The sequence below is a fragment of the Gopherus evgoodei genome, chromosome 9 (genome assembly GCF_007399415.2).
Source record: "Gopherus evgoodei ecotype Sinaloan lineage chromosome 9, rGopEvg1_v1.p, whole genome shotgun sequence".
NCBI classification, from domain to species: domain Eukaryota; kingdom Metazoa; phylum Chordata; order Testudines; family Testudinidae; genus Gopherus; species Gopherus evgoodei.
The window spans coordinates 16,325,042-16,352,858 of record NC_044330.1 but is presented as its reverse complement, the minus strand read 5'-3'; the positions used below and the strand labels follow the sequence as shown (position 1 = coordinate 16,352,858).

Here is a 27,817-nt window from a genome sequence, read left to right as displayed (position 1 = left end):
AGAGCAAAGGAGACACAGGCCTCTGTCATGACTGGGGGGAGGCGGGAGGGGAGAGTGAGCATGGGGGTCATAGTACCGCTCCAGTTTGGCCCCATGGCCCTTCTGTCCAAACTGGAGCAGTGCTGTGACCCATGTTTAAGTTGCAACACCATTCACTCACCTTTGGCCCTGCAGTTCCCCCTACTTCACCCCCCAAATCATGACAGAGGTGCCCTGTGCTAAATCTGAGTGGGCAGTGAGGAAGGGCCCCAACACTAATTACTCGGCATCCCTCCCAATGGTACAAACAGGTGTACAGCTGTGGGTGCCACTGTAGAGATCAATACAACTTCTCATCCAGCACTACTTTCACTTTTCATTAAAGAGGTCCAAAGCAGGGTACAGTTTGTTTCTGGGAAGTTTGTCAATATTCAGACAGTTTTAAGTTATACAGTGTTTTAGAAATGTACCTTTAAAAAAATATTCTAAGCCCCTTTTAACTTGTTATGGCCCCCAAGTCATCTGCTGTAGATTCACCCACATAAAGGGACCATAAACCCAGTAGAACTGGCTCCCAGTCAAATGACCTCTTATCAATGGATATGAGACATTTATCTATATACATGCAGCATCCAGGCTGTCATCAAGTATAAAGGTGTAGTATCATTGCATCCTGGTTAAGAGGTGGAGCCGTTACAGCAGAAGTGATGACTTAATATTTAATATATGTCAATCCCATGTTGAGATTACTGAGGTGAGTTCATAAATGCCCTTATGCCCACAAAAGACATGAAATGGGACAGATATGTACTTCCTTGACCAGTCATTCCATGGTATCATTCCCTACTTGATGGGTGAATCACTTGAGAGAGCTGCTGCTGCTGCTCAGGGCTCCAGTTCGCACTGCAACATCCTCTGCCCCAATTACGGAACAAAGCAAACAGAATGTCTATTCTCCAAACGCCTGCCCCTCCCTTTAACCATACACCTCAGCCATCTACACAGCCAGAGGTAGCACAACAGGAAAACTCCTTTTCTGCCTGTCCTTCTCTCTTGCCTTTTGCACCATGCAGCACCGTGACCATCATCCTGCATCTTGAGTTTATCTTTATTCAAACAACTGCAGCTACTATTGTATTGCTTGCTGTCAAAGAAGAGCTAACACAGTGACACAGGGGACAGCGGGGACAAATGTCATCTCATAATCCCACAGTTATGCTGATGGCCCTCACACCATCCTCTTCCACCACACACTTGAGGGGAAAAAAATTAAAAATAATTATAAGGCATTATTAATTCATAAATCTCTTTTTGTTACCATTTAGAACCTGTGTTCTATAGGCTTGAAGCACAGAAACACCTTTCCCTTGAACTATTCAGAAGGCACAAGAGCTAACGTGACATACCGGCATGTGGGCGTGTGTGGGTTGGCTTTGGGGGAGGGTTCTCTGTATCTTTCACAGATTAAACTGCACAAGATGTACCAGTTGCTCTGGTAACAAAGCTTTTTTCTTTAAAAAAAGAAAAAAGAGGGAAAAAAAGAAACATTGTTTTAAGTGTTCTCCCAGTTGAGACTTAGCCGTTTGTGTGGCATAATAAAAATCAACTGGGAAGTCCACATTTCAGGGCCATGCACGCAATTTGATTCAGCTAGGGAAAGGACTGTCTAGGCTATTTTTTAAAAAATATTACTGTGATAGGGGCATGTCAAATTTAAGTTTTAATTCTAAGCATCAGCTAGTAAGTACTATTTTATACTACTATATTAGCTCAGCCTTCTTTTCTGCCTCAATAAGAGCTGATAAAAATTCATCAAACCAATCCTGATGTATGTACATATTTAAGGAAAAGAATAAGTCAGTAGGGGCTGAAATCTGCCTAAAGATGAGCAGCATCCAGGCTGCTGTCAGGTGTAGTAGTGTAATGTTCAAAAAAGAGCTAGATAAATTCATGGAGGATAGGTCCATCAATGGCTATTAGCCAAGAGGAGCAGGGATGATGTCCCTACTCTCTGTTTGCCAGAACCTGGGAATGAGGAACAGAGAAAGGATCACTTCATTACCTGTTCTGTTCATTCCCTCTGGGGCACCTGGCATTGTTCACTGTCAAAAAACAGGATATTGGGCTAGGTGGACCTTTGGTCTGACCCAATATGGCCGTTCTTATGTCATTGCATTCTGGTTAAGAGAGGGAGCCATTACAGAGGAAATGAGGACTTAACATTTCATACTATGCCTTTCATACTGAAGGATCCCCAAACCACGGCAATGTAATCTTCACAGGCAAACCCTTACAGACTTGAAGTCAATAGGGCTTCACAAGGACACAGGCATCTGCCTATGTTGGTTAGTTTGCTGGACCCTGAGCCACTGTACATATAAATGAAATGCTTCACTCATCCTCCTGAAATGCAGCCACTACTGACGCTGAAACACAGCAGTTACTAAACAACAGTATGCCGCAGTGTTACACAATAGTCTGGGACAGGAAACCTGACTCCATATTAACCGAAGTTCCGGGGAAATTTTTAGGTATTCTAAATCTTACTATCCAAATTAGAGTTTAGCTAAGACAATGGAGTTAGTATCTTCTCTTACACCTTGCTTAGTTTATGAAATCTGTCAATCCATAATCACAAATGGATATACTCCCATAACATGGTGAAGGACAGCAGTATAAAACCCTGAGAAAGAAGATAGCCGGAGACTAGAAGAACCAACACAAATGAAGGTACAATACTACACAAAATTGCATCAGACTCTAGCTGTGCACTACATTACGTAACCATGTGATCTTGTCAGGGTTACCTTCCCTTCAGCCTCCTTCCTATTGTTTGCAAAATGTGCTTGTTATATCTTGTCTGAAAATTAGATGTCAGCTCCTTTGAGCAAGGTGCTTGTTTTACTATGTGTTTGTATAGAGCCCAGGACACGGGGGCCTCTAGACATTATTACAATGTTAACAGTGATAATTCACATCTTACCTAATTATTCACCTTTAAAATCTTGGTCAGGAGTTTCTGGTAACTCAAATACAGCAGTCTGTATGGTAAACAGACAAGAGGGGACCAACAATGTTAGCTGAGCAAATATGCAACGCATATGGGGGGGATTGTATGTTTCTTCGTTTTAAATATTTAGGCCAGTCTTCCAGACAAGTCACAGCAGTTAGTTTTCAGATATGAAAGCTCTGTGTATAAACTAGGATTCATTCTTTTCAGTAACAATCCCCTTGGGTCATAATAATTTTGTGCTGTACAGTAACTTTTTCCACTCAGCTAAAGGATCAGTGATTAATTACCAAACTGTTGACCATCAGTCTTTCAGACAAAGAGATAGTAAAGCAACTATTATTAAAATAATTAATGTCGTCCTTGTCTTGCATTACTTGCTTGAACTCTCCGGGTATCAGCTAACAACGAGCTCAGGAATCTGCAATGTCTGTTCCACAGTCCCCATGAGAACAATCCCTAGTCCAACGTACGAAGAAACTTTCAATAATAACCTGGCTTCCCTCAGTCCCCATGAGAACAATCCCTAGTCCAACGTACGAAGAAACTTTCAATAATAACCTGGCTTCCCTCAGTGCTGCATGATTGACAGGCTAAACATCTAACACAACTTAGCATTGCAACCCTAGTTATTTGCTTCCCTCCATAAAATGTGGAAGAAAATATCTCAAAATAACCTTTAGCAAATCCACTTGCTACAGAAACAGCATTCAGCCACTCAATTAAATTCACAAAGCACTACCGCGAATTAGTGTGAGCCAGCAGGGCATTCTGGGTATTGATGTGTAAATGAGCACACCAACAATGGTGCTTGAAAGCTGTAGGCCCTTAGTTATCCCAGTTCATTGGGCCAGCTCCAGATTTAGGCAAAATATTACTGGGTTTATGCCATGTTCCCATGGCATTCTCTATGGTTTGAGCTGAGCATTAGAAGTTACTGGAAGTCTAGATCCTTCCAGAACTCTGCTGAATGCTAGCTTCAAGTACTTCAATTATTTAAAGATACAACCTGCCCAAGTAAAGTTAGACTGGGCCAAATGCATGCGCCCACACTCACAATCCCCTTGGGTCATCATAATTTTGTGCTGTACAGTAACTCTTTTTCCACTCAACTAAAGGATCAGAGATGAATCACCAAAAACTAATGACCACACACAATATCAATATTTTATATATATATTATACATACTGTGATGGGGCAAGGTCAGATGGCTACAGTAAAGTACTGAGAAACAGGTATGTTAGCCCCAGGCTAAACAAATCCCTAGGACCCTGGTAACCAAATGGCAGTTGCTCCAGGTTAATCAAGGCACCTGGGGCCAATTAAGATCTTTCTAGAAGGCAGTAGAGATAGCTACTTTAATTAGAACACCTGCAGCCAATCAAGGCAGGCTAATCAGGGCACCTGGGTTTAAAAAGGAGCTAACTCCAGTCAGGCAGGGAGGAGCCAGAGGAGAAGGAGTGTGTGTGAGGAGCTGGGAGCAAGAAGGCAAGGAGCTGAGAGTGAACTGCTGGAGGATCGAGGAGGACAAGCGTTATCAGACACCATGAGGAAGGTCCTGTGGTGAGGATAAAGAAGGTGTTTGGAGGAGGCCATGGGGAAGTAGCCCAGGGAGTTGTGGCTGTCATGCAGCTGGTACAGGAGGCACTATAGACAGCTGCGATCCACAGGTCCCTGGGCTGGAACCCGGAGTAGAGGGCGGGCCTGGGTTCCCCCCAAACCTCCCAACTCCTGATCAGACACAGGAGGAGCTGACCCAGACTGTGGGTTCCACAAGAGGGGAAGATCACTGAGGTGAACAAATCCGCCAATAAGCGCAGGACCCACTAAGGTAGAGGAGGAACTTTGTCACAATACACACACACCCCACTCTAGGTGCACTATAGAGATCAAGTATAAAGGCGTGTCCTTCTTTCATGTAGTTTTTTAACTGATCTAAAAACAAAGATGAACTAAAGATAGGATTGTAATCTAAACACAACTCATAATTTAACTCTTATAACCCTGGTCCCTCCCCACTTGGTTTAGTCAGAGCTGTTTGTGTTATGTCTGTGGCAGATTGAACGCACCTTGGATTAGGACCTTTTGCTTCTTCTGTAGAGAGCCACGCACACTTTTTTAACAAACAAGAGATAAATAAGGCGGCTACAATTGTTGGTATTGTAAAAGACAGCATCCTCTGAGTGTGTGATCAAAGTGAACGGATATTGTATCACTCAAATCATTTTAAAAATAACCCTTTCCATTGGATATCCATTCCTATAAGATATGATTCCTATTCCTGTAGATAGGCATTCAGGGGGCTTCTGTATTAGAAACCTTTAACAAAGCCACAGATGATAATCTAGACAGAAAGATCATTCTAAAGACACATCCAATTAACTAAAGTCAATACGTGGTATTGTTGTAGCTGAGTGGGATGCTGCTTGCCTACATTCAACAGCGATATAAGGAGCAAATGGCTGAACAGAGGAGTAACTATCACTCAGCCTAAGTCGTAGGGTAAACACTAACTGTCATAACTTAGTCCCAGATTTGGACCTTAGCGTCCAAAATATGGGGGTTAGCATGAAAACCTCCAAGCTTAGTTACCAGCTTGGACCTGGTAAGCTGCCACCACCCAAAAAATTAGAGTGTTTTGGGGCACTCTGGTCCCCCCAAAAACCTTCCCTGGGGACCCCAAGACCCAAATCCCTTGAGTCTCACAACAAAGGGAAATAAACCTTTTCCCTTCCCCCCTCCAGGTGTTCCTGGAGAGATACACAGAAGCAACCTCCGTGAATCTAAGCAGAGGGAGTCCACCCTCTCTATTTCCAGTCCTGGAAAACAGAGGTACTTCCCTCTTCACCCAGAGGGAATACAAAGTCAGGCTAGTAAATTTAACACACACAGATCTCCCCCTGACTTCTTCCTCCCACCAATTCCCTGGTGAGCTGCAGACTCAATTTCCTGGAGTTCCTCACTAAAGAAAAACTCCAACAGGTCTTAAAAGAAAGCTTTATATAAAAAAGAAAGAAAAATACATTAAAATGGTCTCTCTGTATTAAGGTGACACATACAGGGTCATTTGCTTAAAAGAAATATGAATAAACAGCCTTATTCAAAAAGAATACAATTCAAAGCACTCCAGCAACTATAGACATGTAAATACAAAAAAACATATAAATCCTATCTGATCTTTTGTACTTACAACTGGGAAACAAGATTAGAAAGCAGGAAACAGAAATCACTTTTCATAGCCGAGAGAGCATACAGGTAGAAGACAAAGAACTCAGACACAAACTTCCCTCCACCCAGAGTTGAAAAAATCCTGTTTCCTGATTGGTCCTCTGGTCAGGTGCTTCAGGTTACTTTTTTTTCAGGTGAAAGAGACATTAACCCTTAGCTATCTGTTTATGACACTAACATAGGTGCTTAGCATTACTGTTGTGAGTAGTCCCGTGGATTTCATGGGACTGAGCACTGTAGTTCGGCAAAGACCAGGTATAAAAGAGTAGCATGTTTGAAAGGAATTATCTCAACATAAGTTGCATACAGTGGATTATGCTTATTAGCAGCCTCTCAGTTCCCAGAAAAGAGTTGCCATTATCCGGAGGTTGCAAATATGTGGAGGGCAGGTTTGCTGGGCTGCTGCCAGGGGAAAAAAGAGCTGAGGTTTAGCTTTCCTGGCCTACGCGGCAGCAGCCAGTGAAGGAAGCATGGGGATGCTCCGAGCCTGGGCCCCTGGTGCCAGGGAAAGATGCACACTGAAGAGCACAGGGAGATGTACTGTGCCTTCCCACAGGTCCCCTCCTCCCAACACTCCTGGTCCCCATGGAAAGCTGCCATCCAACACGCTGCCCTGCCTGTAGCCTCTTCCCATGCCCGGGACAGCAGCACAGGGTGGCCCAGCAGCTGGAGACCTGCTGCCTACAGAAAAGGTAACAGGAGTCCTGGTGCTGCAGAGTGGGAGGGAAGCTGCAACCGAGATTCCAGAGCTTTCCACGGGGAGTGGAGGCACTGGGGACCCACAAGGCTAAACAGAAAAAAAAAAATGACAGTTACTAATATCTGAATCCCATTAACATTAAAACAAGACAGGATTGGTTGCCAACAAAGTGTTGCTAATAACTAAAAGATGTCACTAATCAGGACTGACAATAACCGGCATCCACTGTATATGGTGGTGCAGATGCGCAACACCATTTCTGCACTCAGATGTGCTTTCGTGTAGCTAGAAACAAAAGAAATTTGTACACTATTTTACTATGCACCCTAAGAACAATAAGCAACCACCTCAGGCTGCATGGCATTGGTGGGGGAACCTCCACAAGGCGCAGGTGGTCAGTGGTGTGCTTTCCTCTGACCTGCCCACTTCTTCCCTGGCTCACCCACTGCCTGCAGTATCCTACCATGTAGATCCCTAGACCAGCCAAGGGCCCTCTACATGTGCTGCTGAAGAGGGAGAGGACATATTTTCTGCATGGGGAGTGGGAGAGTCTAATTCAAAAAGGTTTCTCCTGCAGGATCAAGAGGCAAACAAACCAGACCCTTTGTTACAGCAGCCTTCAGCTTTATATCTACCCCTACCAAAAAAACAAAACACAGTAATGAAGTCTGAGTAAACTTAACTCTGTTTGTTATACAGAATTCTACTTTACATATGCATATATCATATATAGAAATAAGAGTATTTTATACTTGTCTCACTATTCTTCCCTAATATATTTAGGAGGATAGTACTTGGTTATCATTCTCATAGTGCAGAGCACTATAAAGTCACATCACCATGAACAAGAGATACAACACAAAGGAGTCATGGCCCAGCAATCTTCAACATTTTGTGGTCTTCACACAGCCTCGAGAAGCATACAATACTTCATGCCATCCAGGCAGCTACATCACAGAGCCACACTCACCGGGGATGTCCCCTGCCCCAGTGTTAGTCCCTGCAAAAGTTGATTCAGCAATCTTCCTTTGCTCATCTGACCCTCATCTGCCACAAACTCAAGGGGTTTTTGTCTGATTGTCTTGATGTCAGGTATGACTCTGGTTATGTTGTAAATTTGGACAATTACTTCGTTAGTGTTGTGCACAAGGTAAAGCTAATGTGCAGCCATTGCCTGTAGCGTTTCAATTCAAAGGCAGCAAGCCTCTGAATGTCCTGTTTCCTTAGCATCCACAACTCACATATAGCACAATGCTAAAGATGAGACTATAGCAATTTCGTTTTACACTTCCAAGTAATACTTGAACTTCACTAAATGTGGCTGTGTCCCAGAGCAGTGGTCATAAGTCCAATTCTGTCAGATCTCTATGTGATGTTTAGCATCCCTTGTAAGCATGCTACCCAGGCATTTGAAGTGCTCACACTCCATGGCCTCCTCAGATTTGGGGAGGAATATCTTTGCCTTTTCAACAGACTTATGTAACCATTGCCTTTGTCTTTTCATACGATATCTTTACATTGAAATTCTCTGCTTCCACCACTACTCATTCTAGCAATTTTTGAACCTCTCCTTGCAACGATCTAATCAGATTAATATCATCAGTGAAACACAGATGACTAATTTTTGGTACATTATCCAGTAGCTTTCCATCAATGACTTCTCTTAAGATTTCTGCAAGTTAACCGTTGAAGATAGCTGGTGATAGCATGCAGCCCTGCCTGACACTTATTCTCAGGTAAAACTACTCTACTCATGCCCCACAAAACACCAAAGCCATTGTGCATCTTTCAAGATTTGTACCAGTCTTACTACATTTGCGCCAGCTCCAGCCACCTGCAGAATTGCCAAAAGAGGTTTGTGCCATATGCTATTGAATGTCTTGGCAAAATCTGTGAAGTCATGGACCACCTTCCCATCATTCTCCAGCACCATCTCATATAGCTCACACAGATTGAATATTTGCTCAACTATACCTCTTCAGGGTCTAAACCTGGCTTGTTCTTCAGCCAAAAAGTTCTCTGTCTTGGGTACAATCCTCTTCAACATGAGGTGCAGCAGTATTTTGCAAGGATGTGTCAATAATGAGATTGTGCTGTAGTTTTCACAAACCATTGAGTCCTTCTTTTGAAGAACATGAACCATCAGGGACTGTCCCCTAGTCTTGGGCCATCTTCCAGACTCCAGAAGTCATATTGGGTGCCTCTCCACCACTTTTAACTAGTTCTGCTTGTATGTTATCCACTCCAGGGGCTTTACAGCATTTATATTCTGTGCCAAATGCTGCAGTCCTTAGGGCACTGGGGATTTTCCCCTACATTTAGAACTTTAGCATTGCTTTATCTTGCAGGGTACAAACTACTGTGCTGTGGAATAAGTCTATAATTACACAGTAACTATTGATTGTTTAATTAGCTGGTAAATGCCATATAATCACTAAGCTGTTACACGGTTTATTCTGTCTTCTAAATTAGAGTGTTATGAGATCTAAAAGCTACAAATCATATGGGTATTGTTCTTAGAGTTACTTGGCAACTGATAGGTGGGAGAAGGAATGGCATTATTTCAGGATAAAGGAAAAAAGAGAGGGAGAGAAGGCATCCCACAATGAAAGGGGTGGGCAACATTGCATCCTCTGCCTGCGCCTCCTAACCTCCAGCTGTGCACATGGTCTAGTCATGTAGTACAGCAGTGGGGAAGGGAGTCCCAAGCTGGACACCAGAGACCACAGCACCACAAAAAGGCAATGAAATGCAGAAATGTTAGTTATACGTAAGATAGTGGTGTGATGTACAAGGGGAATATCCTATGAAGTGAACACTCCTCAAGGTTAAATAATTTCTCCTATTTTCCACAGGTAAGAAAAATTGTTGACTATAAAATTTTCACCAGTTCCAATTAACAGATTTGCTCACCTTAAATCGTCAAAGCATTGTATAGGAGGTCAAATATTTCAGAGAATATAGAACTCTCCAAAGGGGTTTCCATTATCGTAGCACACAGTTGACTGAATGTAGAAGTGTAAGCAGCAAAAAACAATGAGTCAATGGTGGATTATTTTAAGGCCAATTAATTGTATTCAAGATGACAGAATTAAAACAATAACCTCATCTTAAATAGACTAAGATTAGGTAGCTCCCGCTCTCAAAATTATTCTAAAATTTGTTCCATTAGACATAGAATTATTAGAAAAATAAAGAAGCTTTTTCCAGTTCCATTGAAGAGATCAACCACCACCAAAGTGGTTTCTCATTAAAAACACCACCACCACAGAGAGAGAGAGAGGCAGTGCATGAGGATTTACTGACACCTTCCCCCTCCTCCCACAAGAAATTATTTGTAGTTGAGAGCTTCCAGTGGCCTGTTGCAGTTAGGAGAGAGATACGTAACTAGAAAAATCCTTATTACTAATCTATCATTCAGGTGATCCTTTTACGTAGGTCACTTTGGACCAGACTGTGGCTCACACTTACATGGATACTCCATGGTGGAGCTGTTGTTCATGGAGCCTCCCGCCCTAGCCTGTGCGCCCAAGCAAGAGTCTTGCTCTTGAGTTCACAGACAGATCCCTGCTACCACTTCCTGGTGGAACAGGCTTCTCCCACAGGGGCAAGCAGATGTGGCGAATGCCTGCCATTGGTCTACAAGAGTACTGTCTCTCCATAAGGTACAATTCCTCCCTGTGGTTTTGTTGAGATAGCGTAGCTCAGGCGGGGAACTGCTTCCATAGTTACAATGGATGTAGGTAGATAGTCTATTTTTTTTATTGTACTGCAACTAAGGGTGAGAGCCATGTGACTTAAAAGTGGCTTTGCATCATTACCCTTCTAGTTGTCCAGTAATTTTGAATGATGAAAGACTGTTCATCAATACCGCTGAGCACCAGCTGCAATCACCAAGAATGGTATTCTAGTAATTATGCCTATGAAATTTGTTGGCAATTAACATTTTCTATCATGCTGTGCCCATCTCACACAATATGGATAGGGAAAGACATTTCACAGCAATGTCATATTGGACTATGCAAGCTAGCAAGTGTAGTGCGCTAATAGTTCAGGAATTCTTATTTGCGTGTGGCAGTCTCGGGCTGGTTGATGGGGAAATTGCTAATACGTGAAGCACTTTGGTAAGATTTTTGTTACCTCCCCCAGAGTCATGCTCACCCACACACACAGTGGGAAACAAAGAACGACAGAGTGTAAAAAAGAGCTCCTTTAGCAACACTTTTTATTGCAATTGCTCTGACTGTTCATATTCTTGCTCTAGTAAGAAATGTCAATCCTCTGAGCCCTCGTTGTGTCAAGATTGTAACAGCAGTCAGTCATCAGAACACTGACTAGCTGCTTTATTAATGCAAATGAAGGGATTTTGCATTCCACTGCAAACCCTGCAGTCCCTGTCAGTCAGAACCAAGGGGAGACTGACCCCTTGTTTATTCTGGCTCTTGACAATAGGCCCCAACGGTTGTCATTACAACTTCTCCTTCGCTAGTGGCCTACAGGTGCCCTGTGCTGTTTGAAAAGAGGTCAGCACAGACCAGGAATCTGCACCAGTGCAAAACAAGCCCGGTGTAAAAAACACTACATGAGTGAGGCAACGGTGGCCAACATATTGGGCCTATAATATGTTTGGTCGAGTGCTAGCCTACATATTTGCAGACCTGGGTTCAAGTCCTGGCCCTGCAATCAATCTGCTATGACACCTTGAGCAAGCCATTTAACCTGTTTCACCTCCTCCGCTCTTCATCAGTCTTGTTTATTTCGCTCTTTGAGGCAGGGACTGTCTTTTACAATGTGTTTGTACAGCACCTAGCATAATGAGGCCCTGATCTCAGTTGAGGCCCTTTAACAGCATTACAGTGATTACAGTAGTGCATAAAGTAACAGCTGTGACAGGTTCTAAGAATTGTTATGAACTGTTTTATTTTACTTTTGTTTTATTTGTTTCCCCTCTCACCGCCCCCCGCAATGAGGCACTGCCCTGTTGGCAGAACTACAGCTAGTGGAATTCCCACACCCCCCGCATCCGTGGCTCCATTAGCCTGACTGAAGCTTCCCCCCCATCAATATAGAAGTCAAACTATGCCTATCCCAAGCTCACACAATCTCCCGATCCCCTATTCCCTTACTCCAGTCACCTGAATACAAATTTCTGCCTCAAACATTCTGTACCGTATCCTACCCTTTGCATAGCACTCAGCAATCTCAGTGGGCGTTTCAATTACAGCCAAATTTTCTTCTGGTGTAAGGGTGTAAAGTCCTGATTTCAATGGCAGAATTTGGTCCCTAGCGCAGAATATGGCTTCATGTGATCAAGCAGACAAATAAGCCAGCTCACAACCCCTTTGGATTATTAGATGGGTTATCGGTTGGGTGTCAGATGATAAAGGGCAAGCCCAAGGAATATTTACTGATGATGCCCAGCACTTACTCACAGGAGCAGACCCCCTGAGCTATTCATACAAGCGCTCCACTGTCTGACCTACGGCAAGGGAAAAATCACCCCCTACTTCTGCTATTTATTTTAACAAGGTCAATAGTCTCCACCAATTGAAGTACATGAAACAGGTGTTCCCTTTAAAACATGTTTTCTTTGAATGTTTATTTTTTTAATCATTTTCTATTTATGGAATGGAACCACAGAACTGCAAGGCCTGGTTAGAATGGATTTACAGATCAGGCACATGGAGCAAGACAAAAAGGAGATGCTATTCCAGCAAGCGAGAGAGAGAGAGAGGTTTCTACCATGAGATGCCTTTTGGGGTCCAGTATTAAGGCTCTGGGCTTGTCTACACATAAAGCACTGCAGCAGTGCCACTGTAGTGATTTAGCGAAGACACTACCAATGCTGATGGGAGGGCATCTCCCATGAACATAAGTAATCCACCTCCCTGAAGGGAGAAGCTAGGTCAACAGAAAAAATCACCCATCGAACTACCACTGTCTAAACCAGGGGTTAGGTTGGTTTAACTGTGTAATTAAAGGGTATAACCCTGAGCAATGGTGTAACACCAACCAAATTTCCTAGAGTAGACCAGGTCTTACAGTCAAAACATGCACAAACTATGGGGGGAGGGGACAAGAGGCTACAGTAATAACTATGAGAGCTAAGCAGAATTTCTGTAAAAAAGAGTGTTCAGATTCAGATAAGCATTGGCAAATTTGAAAATCTATTTCACTCAACTAGCAATACAACCTGTATTAGTGTGTCCATTAGACATGCGCAGTTCAGAAACATTTCTGGTTCAGGCCAGCTAGTTTTACAAAATAGACAGAAACAATTGAACAAACCGCATGAGACTTCATGGAATCAAAATCCTGCCATCTGCTCACCCCTAACTACCTGCACGAAGCACAAAAATGCATTGAGCTGCAGCAAACCATACATCCATCATTCGCTTGCATTTGGAAACATGGGCCAAATTCTGCTATTCCAAGTTTACACTGCTGCCACTATTGCACAGGGCTGAATTCAGGGAGTTAATATGAGTTACTCCAAAGCTATCAGAATTCAATTGAATTCAGACATTGCATAGATTCCTAGGCCAGAATGGTGAAGGTGATCACATATTCAGACCTCCTGTAGAACACAGGCCATAGAACGTCCCAAAAATAATTCATTTTGGACTAGAGCACATGATTTTTTTTCTAAAGAAGTCAACCTTGAGGGTGATTACATGGGTTCTAACCTTCATTACATCAAATTAGGTATACGAGCTGCAGCAGATTATTCCTGCATAGTGGCATCTCCAGAAAATTTAGAGGGAGCAAAAAGGTCAAAGCATTTTTGGAGATCTTCTAGTGATCTGTTTCTTTGTCTGGCTGCAAAATACATTGCACCAGGGAGATTTTGATGGAATAGACATCAAGATCTTATTTCTCCGCAACTGTCCAGGACTGACATAACTGAAGTCAGTTATGCTTCATATTAACAGTTCCTCTGGTTCATATTACTTAAATTTTGTTTTGAGGATTGCGGTGGATTCTCCATGACTGGCGATTAAAAAACAAAACACAAAAAAACAGTCTTGATTTAAAAAAAAAAAAAAAAGGATATGCTCTAATTCAAAAAGAATTCTTTTGGGGAAGTTCTATGGGCTGTGTTATACAGGAGGTCAGGCTAGATGATCACAGGGGTCCCTTCTTGCCTTGAAATGTATGAAACCAAAGTGAAAAGAAAATCTCAGTCTAAACTAGATGGGTGACCAAGCCAGAGTTCATATTTGGATGCTAATTTCTTTCTAGCATGTAGATATTTAGGCCTGTAGTTTTGGTTTGAGCACAATATTCTCTTCGAAAACCACCACCTTGTTTGCAATGAAACCATGTGAAGCATTCTGCATCATTTTGATTTTAACTAATCCGAGCACTCTGATTGCAAACAGTTAGTGAGATGCTTTGTGCAGAAGTGAAAAAGAGCTGCACACTGAAATGACCAAATCTCTTACTCCCAGAAAACTAAGTGTGAATAATTTTAGAATTTTCTGCTTCAGATAACTGGACTCTTTAAAAATCAAGTACTTTGACAGGACAGGAAACACAAACAGAACTGTGTAAAGAAGAGAGTGTAAAGTATGTACATATAAGCTTTTCCATATAAGCATTAAGCTTTTGAAGGGATGTTACAGTCACAGTTTCCACTGCTTGTTAGAAATATGCACATGTTAAAATAAGGTCAATCTCTACACTTATTTTACCAGCTGAAAAAAAACAGTTTCAGCATCAGACTAATGCTCTTGGCCTTGATGATTCAGGAAGAAGGATGGAAATAAAAACAGCATATCATCATCAATTTAATGCAAAAGCACAATAAAAAAAATAGCAAAAAGGAAGAGTCACCAGAATATATCCTTGCTAAAGTCTGTATTTATTCCAGTTTAGAAATCCACACACTTTTAACTCCAGAAGTTTCAGTTCATCCTCAACTAATTTAAATTCCATCATCACATTAAAGGAATTAGCCTACAGCAATGGGATGACGTGGAAGCCAGAATTCAGAACAAATATTTCCTGACAGCTTTTAAAACAAACTTTTCCTCCCTTCCTCTCCTTATTTGGGGGAAGCTTGGTGTATGCCAGTGCATGACAGCAAGTACCATGTTTTCCAAGTGACTGATTGGGAGTGTGCCAAAAAAAAAAAAAAAAAGGAATTTGTGCACACAGATTCACTAACTTTGTTCACAGTGAGCTGAGCTGCACATGCGAATACAGATTCTGTGTATAAACTGGGTGTGTACACTTAGGTCTTGTCTACACTAAAGGGAAGAGTTGATCTAAGCTACACAATTCAAGTTACGTGAATAACATAAGTCAAGTTGACGTAGCTGAGATCTATTTATCATGGGATTCACACTACGTGATGTTGATGGGAGATGCTCTCCTGTTGACTACCCTCACTCTTCTCAATCCAGTGGAGTACAGCAGTCGATGGGAGAGCGATCTGCAGTCGATTTAGCAGGACTTCCCTAGACCCGCTAAATCAACCAGCAATGCATCGATCGCTGCGCGTGGATCCCCTGGTAAGTGTAGACAAGCCCTTAGAGGCCCTTAGAAAAGTTGAACCAGAGGGACTATTATCATTGGGTAGAACCAGAACAGTTAGCATAATCCCATATAGAATTTGAAAACAGCTTTCAGTGATTTTTAACCTCATTGTCACACCATGCAGTAAGTATATTGAAGACCAACCTTAAAGAAACCCAAACAAGCTGAGATCCAAATTCTGAATTAGGATAGCATTTGGATCTGGGGATATGATTAGCTCATTATAGATTTGGAGTCATCTACAAGAACTGTGTTTAGATTTCAAAGAAATATCTGAAGTTTCCAGGGCTCTGGTTGAGAATCATTTCCAATATTAAGAAGCATTTTAAACCAAGCTTCCAGACTCTGAAGTTCCTTTCTTGCAGTGACCTTCTGCTAAGTACAGGTTGGCAGAACGAGTCAGATTGTATGTGGATGGGAGACTAAATTAAATCCAAACTCATTTCATTTGTTAACGAATCATGTTCCAAATTCCACTCTCTAGAAGTGACAGGCTAATGTATTAAACTACTGCACCATCTAGATTGCTGCCCACTGAACACATTCAGGAAAGAATGAAAATAAAGGGAAATTTAAAAAAAAATTAAAAAAGACAGTTTCCAAGAACAATTTCAGAACTAGGAACTTCATTGTAATGAAGTTCAAGAAGGAGGATCAAATATAGGTACTGAAAGAAGTCGATGTTCACAAAGACGGCTTCTAGTTTCTGTTCAGCTCTGAAATAGATCTAGTGTAATGTAGATAAGCACTGAGCATTCTACTGTGTAAACTCATGCACCAGGAAATCATAATTGTTGCAGACACATTCAGAGACCTTACCTTATAGACTTGCCCATATGTTCCATTGCCAACAAGTTCCACCAGTTCAAAGATACCTGCAGGATCCTAAAAGGAAAAAAAAAAATTTTTTTTTAAAAATTAACGAACATTTGCAAGTTTACTCAAAAGAAACATTTGGTTGGAATGAAGTCCACATTTCACTGACAGCTGTTTTATTTGTATTAGCAGCATTACGTTAATATTAAATGGAAGGGTTAGTAGCTCAGTAGTTCCTTACGGTCTGATCCAGTGAATGATTATGAGATAGCACAATGCTTACTTACCAGTTAGAGGAACTACTCATGGTTATAGGCATTATGCCTTGTACTAAGCGTTTGCAAGATCTGGCCCTTAAAAATAGTTGTCAAGATGGTGCTTGAGGACCAGTCCTGTTCATTTACTGCTCACAGCAGACTCTATGCTATATTTTTATGGTCACTTATGTATGCACAGAAACTTGAACATACCATGTGCGTTCTACGGATAATCAAATCACCACTTATTCTATGGTCAGTTAAAATAAACACATCTTCAGTTAAACAAGAAAAGACACTCTGCCTGATTGGAAAGTCTTGTTAAGCATGCTGGGTTCTCATAGAGAAGGGTTCATGCACACATTTTATCTGGTTTTGATCCACATCAGTTCATATCCCCTCACTGCTCCTACCCACCCTGAATGTAAAGTTTAGGGCTCAAATTAACTCAAATTTCTACACCAAATTCTGTTGGAGCCACTAAGTTTCTCCTAGCTCCAGAACCTAACTGCTTCAAAATTATGTAAGCTTTGCAAATTAAAAGGTTTGTAAACCCCTAGCCAATATTTCTACCAACCTGGTCTGGGGTTTAATTCTGTAATAAAACATGAAATCAGGCTAGTTTTGAGTGGTGTCTGTTTCCACAGAGAATTACTTTGCATAGTTCTATTCCTGAGGTCAGTAGCTAATAACTATGAGAAGCTAGTGCATTAGCAGCTAAACACTGACTCCTACAGTGGCAGTTGCCTCCCCACAAAGAACAAAATGTGGACTTTTTATTTTAGCAGAATTAAAAAAGACAAAGAGCCAATATCTCCATGAGAGAGACAGCGGGTCTGTCACTGTAGATCCTCCTTTCTGAATTCCTCCACAGGGCATAGATGGCTTACATCTGAAGGTGTGATACACAGAAAACAGAATTACAGTCAAATGCAGCCCTACCTATCTTTTGCATCAGTCTCTTCCTCGTGCCCCATCTTTTTGGCAAGTGCTGAGTCTAAAGAGCTAGTAATGGGTTAACAGGTTAGAATTATTCAGTTTCCTTTTTGAGTCAAGGTCTCCAAACACACAGAGCTGGCTGCAGAGGGAAACGGAGCAGGATTCTAATCAGTTCCCCCTTGTAACAGACTGAGCTTCATGAGGAAGGGAGGAAACAATCATGTTAATGTCTCTTCGTTAACAGCTCACATATTAGAGTTGCAAGGCACTGTTGGCCCTGGCTCTATGGGCTCCCTATACATAGGTCTGCACAATTAACAGGACCCTTTTCAAGGAGCCTACTCTGACCAGAGCCAGCCAAAGGATCATTCCTGGCTGTGATCCCATCTGACCATAGTGCCTGCATGCCATGAGGGAGAAGTAATTCCTTAACTGCTCCCATCCCCTTTCCACATTTAGGAAGTTGTGCTCTGGCTCTACTCCTGGCTTCCTGATGCATATAAGTCACCAGAAGCTACCAAGAAAAGTGGGTGATTGCAACAGCTTGAGTGGAAAGTGCTTGAGATTACAAGTGCAAGAGGAGTTAGGAGTGGAGCCCGACAAACCAAACAGCAGGGAACCAAGTGGGTCTTTGGTGATGTTTCTTCACATACGGCATCACAAACCCAGAGTCAGTCCTTCATACCTTAACTCCTGTACTAATTAAATGATATATATAGGGAGAGGAGGGGTGTAGGTGGGTGGAGATTAGGTATTTTGGTTTTGGTGTTTTCAAAGAGTAGGATGAAATGAGGGTCACCTGAGGGGAACCTCTTTGGCACCGGTCAGAACATTAGCTTCTGGATTTTGTATAATTTGCTGGCTAATATTCAAACAATTTGGCATGCTAGCAAGTTAAGAATTTCAACAATCAGTCTGGGAAGACAGAGGTATAGACGAGAATCTCTGCACCTGGAAGGAAAGACCAAATTCTGGAGGCAAAAGAGCAATATTATCACCATGGTGGGTTTGAAACATATGGTCTCAATCAGAGATCTGCACACTATATGTCACAGCTAAAGGCACCTTTTAGGTATGCTGATCCATACCCTTTGTGAGCAGGTGAGAGAAGGGGGGAGGACCCATTAATAATGCCCTGGGTAGCCTGCAAATGAATTGGAGTCAGAAAAACCTCCATTTTGTTATGCTAAATAATTCCTTTCTGCTGTTTCAATATTTTCAGGTCTACACCTTGCCTTTAGCTGTTGCTTAGCCATGATGGCAGATACTTGATAACCAGGGTTGGAATTCTTTAGATTCCAAGTATTTGTATATACTGTACATAAAAACCACAGTGCAAGACACACTGCTGTACCACAGACATTCCTACACTGAACATGATCAGTGCTCCTGTGGAGGAAGATCTGAGCTAGCCATGCCACACCCCTGCACTGTAAGAGGTACAAGAGCAGGCTTATATTTCCCTCCACCAAGGCCACAGACACCAAACGGCGCTGTCAGGGATATGCCTGCTTTGGAAGAAGCAAGCAAAGAAGCTCCCAAAGTCACTAGATCACAGAGGCTGGAGTGCTGCTGCAATGCAAAGAGTACAGGAGACTGACTTGAAAATAGCAATCTCTTGCAAAGGCTGCCGCTCTGCACATCCCAACGCTGACAAAGCAGTGTTCTGTATATAAATGAAAACGGGACTTCAGGGCCATTAGTGCAGTAGTTCTTATAAACAGAAGTAAAGGAACAGAAAAATAGATGGCAGCTGCTGTTTATTTTCAAGTTCTGCTTCCCAAGAGTTATTTTGCTCAGTGCTCTCGCTGAAACAACCTTGGAAGAGGTTTTTCCATGTGCTATGGATAAATATTCATTGTGAAGTTAAAAAAAAACAAAAATTCTGTTCTTGCACTACTGTAAAACGTTCACAGAAGTTGGAAAAGACCCAATGAGGCAGCTAGTCAATTCCAGATCAAAGTTGGATTGTTCCCAGCAATACATTTTCAGGGGCTTTGTCCAGTCCCCCCGCCCCACCCAAGGCTAGCAGCCTGAAGGCCATTTCTAATTTGCATGGCTGCCAAGATTTGTGCAATTCCATGAGACTTTTGTGCAGATTAGTGAGCTAATTTGCACAGAAACTTCAGTTGAAGGTCAACGTGTCCTGTCCCAAGCAGCAGGACCGGCGCTAGAGGTTTTCGTGCCCTAGACGCACGGGCATTTCGCCGCCCCGCGTGCCACTCCCGCGGCTCCAGTGGAGCTGCCGCAGCCGTGCCTGCGGGAGGTCCACCAGAGCCACTTGGGACCAGCGGACCGTCCGCAGGCATGCCTGCGGCAGCTCCACCGGAGCCGCGGACCAAACAGACCCTCCGCAGGCACGACTGTGGCAGGTCCACCAGAGCCGCCTGCCCCCCTCCCCCAGCAAAATGCCGCCCCCCGAAAATCCTGGCGCCCTAGGTGATTGCCTAGTTCGCCTCAATGGAAGCGCCGGCCCTGCCAAGCAGTGGTGGAGTAAAATATGGAGCTGTACAAAACTTGACAGCTCTGGCTACAGCAGGTGTCAAGGTGTCAGTGGATGGCAGAGCACGTGGGGTAGATGGATGAGTAGCTTGTGAGAGGGCTGAATGGAGATACAAGAAGCTGGAGGCTCAGCAGAGAGTGACTATGGCCAATACTGAGCCCTGCTGCTGTGATGCCGCTGCCAGTTGTTCCTTCCCCACTGGGATCCAGTGACTTATGCAGTGAGGGGAGGCTGAGTGGCTGCCTGGCTACCTGCAGAGCTAGCTCCATATTGGCCCCCAGTAAACAGGACAAGCAGCAGAAGCCTCGTCCCTGCTACAGGCATGAGATCTCAGCTGGGTTACAGACAGGCATCACCAGGCTGTCAGCTGTACAAATGTCTCTCAAACTTCAGGACACCTGGTAGCCCTGAATGCAGAGTAGATTACAAACACTAGTTTTTCCATTAGCCTGTAGGAGTCACAGCCGTTTCTCCTCCCTTGGTGTTCACACCTCAACTGCTAGAAGAGGGCCTCATCCTCCCTGACTGAACTAACCTCGTTATCTCTAGACTGATTCTTGCCTGCATATTTATATCTGCCTCTGGAAATTTCCACCACATGTGTCTGACAAAGTGGGTATTCACCCACAAAAGCTTATGCTCCAATACATTTGTTAGTCTATAAGGTGCCACAGGACTCTTTTTCGCTTTTTACATGACCCACTGATCTAGGCAGCTTCCTGTTGACTGGAGCAAGATGGCACATGGGCTGCACCTCTGTACTAAAGATACGGCACAGGTTTTACCACAGCGCTCCTGTCAGCCACATTTGGCCACCCTGGCTGTTCCCTGTGCACCTACCAGGCCAAAAGCTATTTTTGTCTCCTGGTTCTTACATCCTCAATGGACTTTGCATCGCTCTATACTGCTGGCCCAGAGTTACAATTTCAGTGTAGCCATAGCAACATGACTGGAATGTTAGTTATTCACAAAATTAAAACAGAGCCTGGTCTTTATTCAGGCTAAGGTTATGCCGTTCCTTGACCCTGCGCTTCCCAATGCAGCCTGCAAGTGGCAAGAACAATGATTTTTCCGAGTTGCATTTTGAAGAGGTGTGTGTGTGTGTGTGCGTGTGTATTTGTTTGTGTAAGTGCGCGCGCAGAGGTACTATTTTGTTAGCCTGCCTTACAATAAGATATACACCAGGGGAGGGAGGGGAGAAAGGAAATCTCTTTCCGTCCACAGAGCCTCTAAATCGTCTCTTATGCAGTGAAGCGCTTTTGCATCTTAATAGCTGATATGGGATACTCTGGCTCTCCGATATCACATAGAACATGGTTACCATTTCTTTCCTAGGGCCGCAATGCAAATTGGTCATCACTGCAAGTATGGTAGAGATAATGCAGGAGTTGTCGTAGAGAGTAACAGCAGCTCGGGAAAGTGGAACCGATATTAAGGAATCAAATATGGATGAATTAAAACAGGGGCCTTTAAATTATTCGGGGGAGGGGGAGGAGAGGAGTGGGAGATAAGCAGTCCAGGATAAGCAGTTCTCAATCTCAGACCAAACAGTGTTTCACAGATAACAGAACTTGCACTCTCTGCTGCTTACAATGATGTACTTACTATATTTCATTTGGCAATCCATTGATTTTCCCCTCCCCATCATTATGTGCTCCAAGTGCTCCAAGTGCAGGCAAGTGCTCCAAGGCTCACTTTGATCCTCTTGCTAATACCTATCTGCCCCTCCTCCCCCTCGCCCCCGCCCCCTCCCTGCCTTTACCAAAGGGCCTTGAGACTGAAATAACAATGGCGATGACAGAAATTACACAATCAGCATCTTAAATCTGCTGAGTCTTTGCAATTGTTTCTGTGACAGTGTATGTTTCTGCCTGTTGGCGCTTTCACGGTCAGGAAAAGCTATTGTTAAGGCTGCAACTCAGCAGTGACAACAACCTCCCATTTTCACATGCTCCAAACTTTCAAAGTTCTTTAACTAAAACTTCCAGGCTTGTCTTCAGCACATGCATGCGCACATACAATGTTGAAGTAAAGTCAAATCACGTTAGGAAAAGTTGGAGAAAAAAATCAATCTTTCCAATTTAAAAAAAAAAATAGACTTTGTGCACAAGCAACAGACTCCACATTTCACTTTGGAAAAAGAAAAAGTTATTTGTATTATTGTAGCAGCAAAGGGTGTGTTGTGCTCAATTGTGTACAAACACATTGAGACAGTCACTTCCCCAAAGAACTTACTGTCTACATAGACAAAAGATGAGAGAGAAAACTGAGACAAAGCGTATGTCTACACTGGAAATGTCAAAGTGCTGCTGCAGGAACGCTTCCACGGCAGTGCTTTGAAGTGCTAGTGTTGCTGCGTGCAAGCGCTGTGCATGCCGGGCTCTGCGTGGCTCCCGGAAGCAGCGGTATGTCCCCCCACCCTCTGCCTCCTACATGTAGGGGCAGCCAGGGGCTCCACACACTGCCTCTACAGTTCCCATTGGCTGGCAACTGTGGCCAATGGGAGCTGCAGGGGCGGCACCTGCAGACGTGGCAGCACACAGAGCCTCCTGGCTGCGCCTCTTTGTAGAATTAAGAGGGGGAGACATGACGCTGTTCCTAGGAGCTGTTTGAGGTAAATGCCACCCCAAGCCTGCACCCCTGACCTCCCTTCCTGAACCCTAATCTCCTGCCCCAGCCCTGATTTCTGTGCTCCGAACCCCTTGGTCTCAGCCCAGAGCACCCTCATCCCCAGCCCCACCTCAGAACCCACACCCCCAAGCCGAAGCCCTCACTGCCTCCCACACCCAACCCCCAATTTCGTGAGCATTCATGGCTCACCATACAATTTCCATATGCAGATGTGGCCCTCGGACCAAAAAGTTTGCCTACCCCTGCTTTAAGTATTAACCAGTCCACTCTTCCTAATGACTTTGCTGTTAACTCTGTCATATACTGCAAGGGTCCAGACCTGCAGAATTACAGGAGTAATGTTACCTGAATAAACATTTCATTGACCTTAGCAGGACAACTCATATACAAGCGTTTTCAGAATGGAGTCCTTAACCAGTACAGCACTGCCATGAGAGAGGCTCACTGAAGACGAGTTATTCTGGATTTATGCCAACAAGAGCAAAATTTGGTCCAGAGATCTCTAGCAAAATGTTTAAAAGGCATGAAGATCTACCAGCCAGTTACAAGAAAATAAATACTGTAAGTAATGACATGTGCCTGTACCCAGCTCTCCAAACTCAGGTAGAGCGAGGAGTCAATTCCATACCCCTATAGCACAGTGTTCTTCCACCTTTTCATGTTCTCTGTATGTATAAATATCTTCTTGATGTATGTTCCAGTCTATGCATCCGATGAAGTGGGCTGTAGCCCACGAAAGCTCATGCTCAAATAAATTTGTTAGTTTCTAAGGTGCCACAAGTACTCCTGTTCTTTTTGTGGATACAGACTAAACATGGCTGCTACTCTAAAACCTTCCTTTCATGGTTTTCTGAGCCGCCATAGCTTTCAAACTGGGGTTGTGAACAATGCATTGCTCTAGGACTGAGAGAGAGACATTCTGGAACTAAGGAAACTCCTATTATGCTTTTGACATAGGGCCTGATCTTAATCCCTTTAAAGTCAATGGCAAAACACTCAGACTTCATGGGAACTGGCACAGAAACACCAAAGAGGGCAGAAGGGGCGGGGGAGATGGGGAGAAACTTAACAAAAAAAGTTGCTATTTAGCAAAAAGTAAAAGTACTTTTAAAACTATTGTATAATTAACAATTTCAGAACTCCTGTGTGTTAATGATAAGGCAGAGTATCCCAACTTTAGGGACAAAAACAAACGTAAGTTCTTCAAAAAGGAGAAAACTAATCAGTAAGACACTAGCAGCAGAAGAATTCACAGCAGGAAGAGTTTTGCAGTTAAAGTAGCTTAGCCCTGTGTAATCCAGACCCTAGCAGAATTAAAGGGGAAAAAAAAATACACACACACACACACACACACACACACACACACACCACCTGTGACTGTGCTGCAAGATTTCAATAACTAAAAGACACGAAGGAACCTACTGTTAACCAATTTGTTATTTAAATTATAACTCAAAGGTGCTTCCTGTTTACAAGGTAATAAGCATGTCCTGGCTAAGTAAACTCAGAGCTGAAGGCTGCAGGTGTTTATCAGTGCTGGATATGGTTATTACTGAATTAGCAAAGAGTACCTTGAAGTCATTATTATACGCGAACATGTTCTGCATCCTTTAAACTCCAGTGCTCAGTTAGCTACCACCCTCAGAACTCTCTATACAAATGTCTTCAACAAACAGGACTGCATCTAATGCCGTCCCTTGCCCATCTTAGCACCCCACTCTATATCTCAACCTCCTCCATGTTCCTTGTTCTCGCCATATCCCCCCTAGGAATGACTCCTTTAAACCATATTAGAAGGTGCTAGGTGGGGATAAGTGGAGAGTGGGAGAGACACCAATTCAGTCATTATTGCTGTGGCTGTATAGATGGGGAAGTAATAAATCAGAATGAAGGGATTATAGTGATTATGCAACAGTTATCCCTCCACTCTGAATGGGCTAATAATGGCCCCCAGCTGAAGAATGGAGATAACTACAGTCATTATGCATATTTTATACTCCTTCAGCCAATCAGAGCAAGGAAGTGCATAATTGTGAAATAAGTGAACAGTTATGGGTCAGTAACTGACCAGCACTCCATGCAGATTGGCTGAGGCAATTCGATTGCACTAGAATCTGCGCTCACCTTCACTAAGGATAATGACAGCTTGTGTTACTAACAGTTCAAAATACCATGATCTGATGCACCTCGGTCTACAATATGTGCTCCCTTTAAATGGATAGGAAATGTTTTTATAAACTAAGCATCATCAATCAGTTAACTTAAAAAGAAATCTAGATTTTAGATCCAGCTGTCTCTACCTGTCAACAGGTGGCTGTGGTTAGACTGGTAACTGTAGTCATAAGAACAGTTTTCCAAGTTTGGGAAGCACCAGAGAAAGGGTCATTTTACAGAGCAGTTGGCTCTTGTAAATGAATGGTAATGTCACTGTATTCAGCTAGTTCACGTTCATGGGAAAGCCATAATCTCTGGTAAGTGTCACAGAGCTTAGCATGAAACAGTGAATGTATTCTTTTGACAAAGGAAATTTTGTTAAACATACTAGATCGCTTGAAGGAAAAAACATTGCATTAGGGTATGGCTACACTTGAAACTTCTTTGAAGTACGAGTGTGGTCGCAGCGCCAGCGCTGGGAGAGAGCTCTCCTAGTGCTACACGTACTCCACATCCTGATGGGATTTAGCTTGCAGCACTGGGAGCCGCACTCCCAGCGCTGCAGCACTGTTTACACTGGCGCTTTACAGCGCTGTATCTTGCAGCGCTCAGGGGGGTGTTTTTTTCACACCCCTGAGCGAGAAAGTTGCAGTGCTGTAAAGCGCCAGTGTAGCCAAGGCCTTAGTTCATTAAACTCCAGCCAAGAGGGGAGTCTTGTTAAATTCAAAGGAATGAGAAGACCTTACCAAGAATGTGTTCTGTTTAATCACACGGTATCGGTCACAGTTTTCAGAGGGGTAGCCATGTTAGTCTGTATCAGCAAAAACAACAAGGAGTCCTTGTGGCACCTTAGAGACTAACAAATTTATTTGGGCATAAGCTTTCGTGGGCTAGAACCCGCTTCATCAGATGCATGAAGTGGAAAATAAAGGAGCAGGTAAAAAAAAAATACATGAAAGGATGGGAGTTGCCTTACCAAGTGTGAGGTCAGTCTAATGAGACAATTCACTTAACAGCAGGATACCATCAGATTAGGCCTGAATAAAAACTGAGAATGGTTGGGTCATTACAAAACCTAAACCTATTTTCCCTAATACTAATTTTCCCCTACTGTTACTCACACCTTCTTGTCAACTGTCTGAAATGGACCACTCTCATTACCACTTCAAAAGTTACCTTTCCTCCCTTGGTACCCTGCTGTTAAGTGAATTGTCTCATTACATTGACCTCACACTTGGTAATGCAACTCCCAACCTTTCATGTATTTATACCTGCTCCTGTATTTTCCACTTCATGCATCTGACGAAGTGGGTTCAAGCCCACGAAAGCTTATGCCCAAATAAATTTGTTAGTCTCTAAGGTGCCACCAGGGACTCCTCGTTGTTTTTACAGTATTGTTGATACGATGTGGTATATTAAGCAGCCCTCAAGGAGCGACATTCCTGGTTACACCACATGTCAACCTAAATGGGGGAAGGGAGATTTCCAATCTAACGCCCTTGGCTTGCTTTTTTTTAAAATCCTTTTCTCCTTCAGCAAGTTTAATGGCCATCTCAACACATCCATCCATCCAATCTGTCCAAAGTAAATTAAACAAATTAATAAGGACTCCTCTTTATTTAATCACCTTAGGACATTCCCATGCCAGGGTGGGAGTTTTACTCACAGTACATTTACTAGTATATTGTTCAGTCAGTTAAGTGTCCAAAGCAACCGAGCTTCCACCACATCTCACTGTTCAGCAGCTTAACAGACCTCTTTGCCAAGTCCTCCTGAAGCCACATTAACCGCTCCTTTTCTTGCTTGCTTGGGGAACGGGGGTTGCTGGAGTTGCACTCTGCGTTGCCTTAATTATGTTGTATTTTGATTTCCCAGCCTTTCCAGTTTTAATACTTGTCCCTATCACACTTTAATCGCTAGAGAGCTGATCTTGCAGCTCCTATATAAGTAGCCCTGGCACAATCCAGGAGAGAGATTATGTGATGAAGAACTGCAGGACTGGGTCCTAAATTTGTTACATTCCCTCCAAAATCATTTTCCTGAAGCCAACTAGATATGTTTGAGGCATTCCTCATGGTGGTGAATTCAGATAGCTTGGGCTGACTAGTACCAAGCATTGATGTCTCCCAGACATCTCGTGGGCAACAGAATGCACACCTGCCTCACATTCTAAGAAGTCATCTGCTGTTGCCTCTACTTAGGTATTAACCCATCTACCTTGCTTAACTGTGGCTTTTCCTGGCGTGCACAAATATAAACATAATGGGAATGTGAAGAAGTCATGAGAGTTAACACAGCAAGCTCCAAAGCTGCTCAGTATAGCTGCCCATAATAGTATGTGACTTAAGGAAAAAAGTGGAGGATTTTCAAATGCACTGCAAAATGGGTTGGTACATCGCCCACTGCCTTGGTCTGCAAGGTATTCCTGGCTAACATCCCTTTGAGTAATTTCATGATAATATGGGAAATAGCGTTGGATATGACAGACGGAGTTTCCTAGAACAGGGGCAGAGATCAGCAGGGAAAGCAATAAGAAAGCCAGCCAATGTTTTGCCACAAGCTGAGATCCTGGATTCGTTTCTAGCTTTAACTCCTCTCACCCCTCCTCAGTAGGGCTTCCTGAACATAAACCCTTCCATTTTTCTCTTTGGTTATAAGCTGAATAATGAAGCAGGACCACATTGGGCCACTGAGTCCTATTCACAGAGAATGCTCAATCTTATTTCCCCTTCTGTAGCTGAGTATTTTTTTCGTTTGCCCACTCACCCAGAGACTTGTACCAGTAATTATCAATCCATATACTACTGCACCTCGTGATTACTCAAGTAATACAAAATGGTTTATTTGAAATAGTAATAAGGAATTCATGATTTTGTGTGGGGGGGGTACTCTTTCCAGATCCAAAATGAAAACATTCCTCCTGAAATGGCACCTTAAATAGTGTTTCAAGACCATTGACAAGGCTAGATTACTAGTCACACCTTGGCTTGCTATACACTCACTGTGCAGACAAGCCCTCAGAGAAAAAAAAGTTCTGTCACAGCTGAGAGACGCGTAA

General features: G+C 43.1%; 1 protein-coding gene across 1 annotated transcript in view; it reads right to left on the bottom strand.

Moving 5' to 3' along the window:
* TNIK (TRAF2 and NCK interacting kinase) overlaps positions 1-27,817 on the bottom strand; it is a 304,472-nt gene that overhangs the window by 237,166 nt on the left and 39,489 nt on the right. Inside the window, 1 exon segment of the mRNA XM_030575025.1 lies at positions 16,279-16,344. Coding sequence (XP_030430885.1) covers positions 16,279-16,344 — 66 coding nt within the window.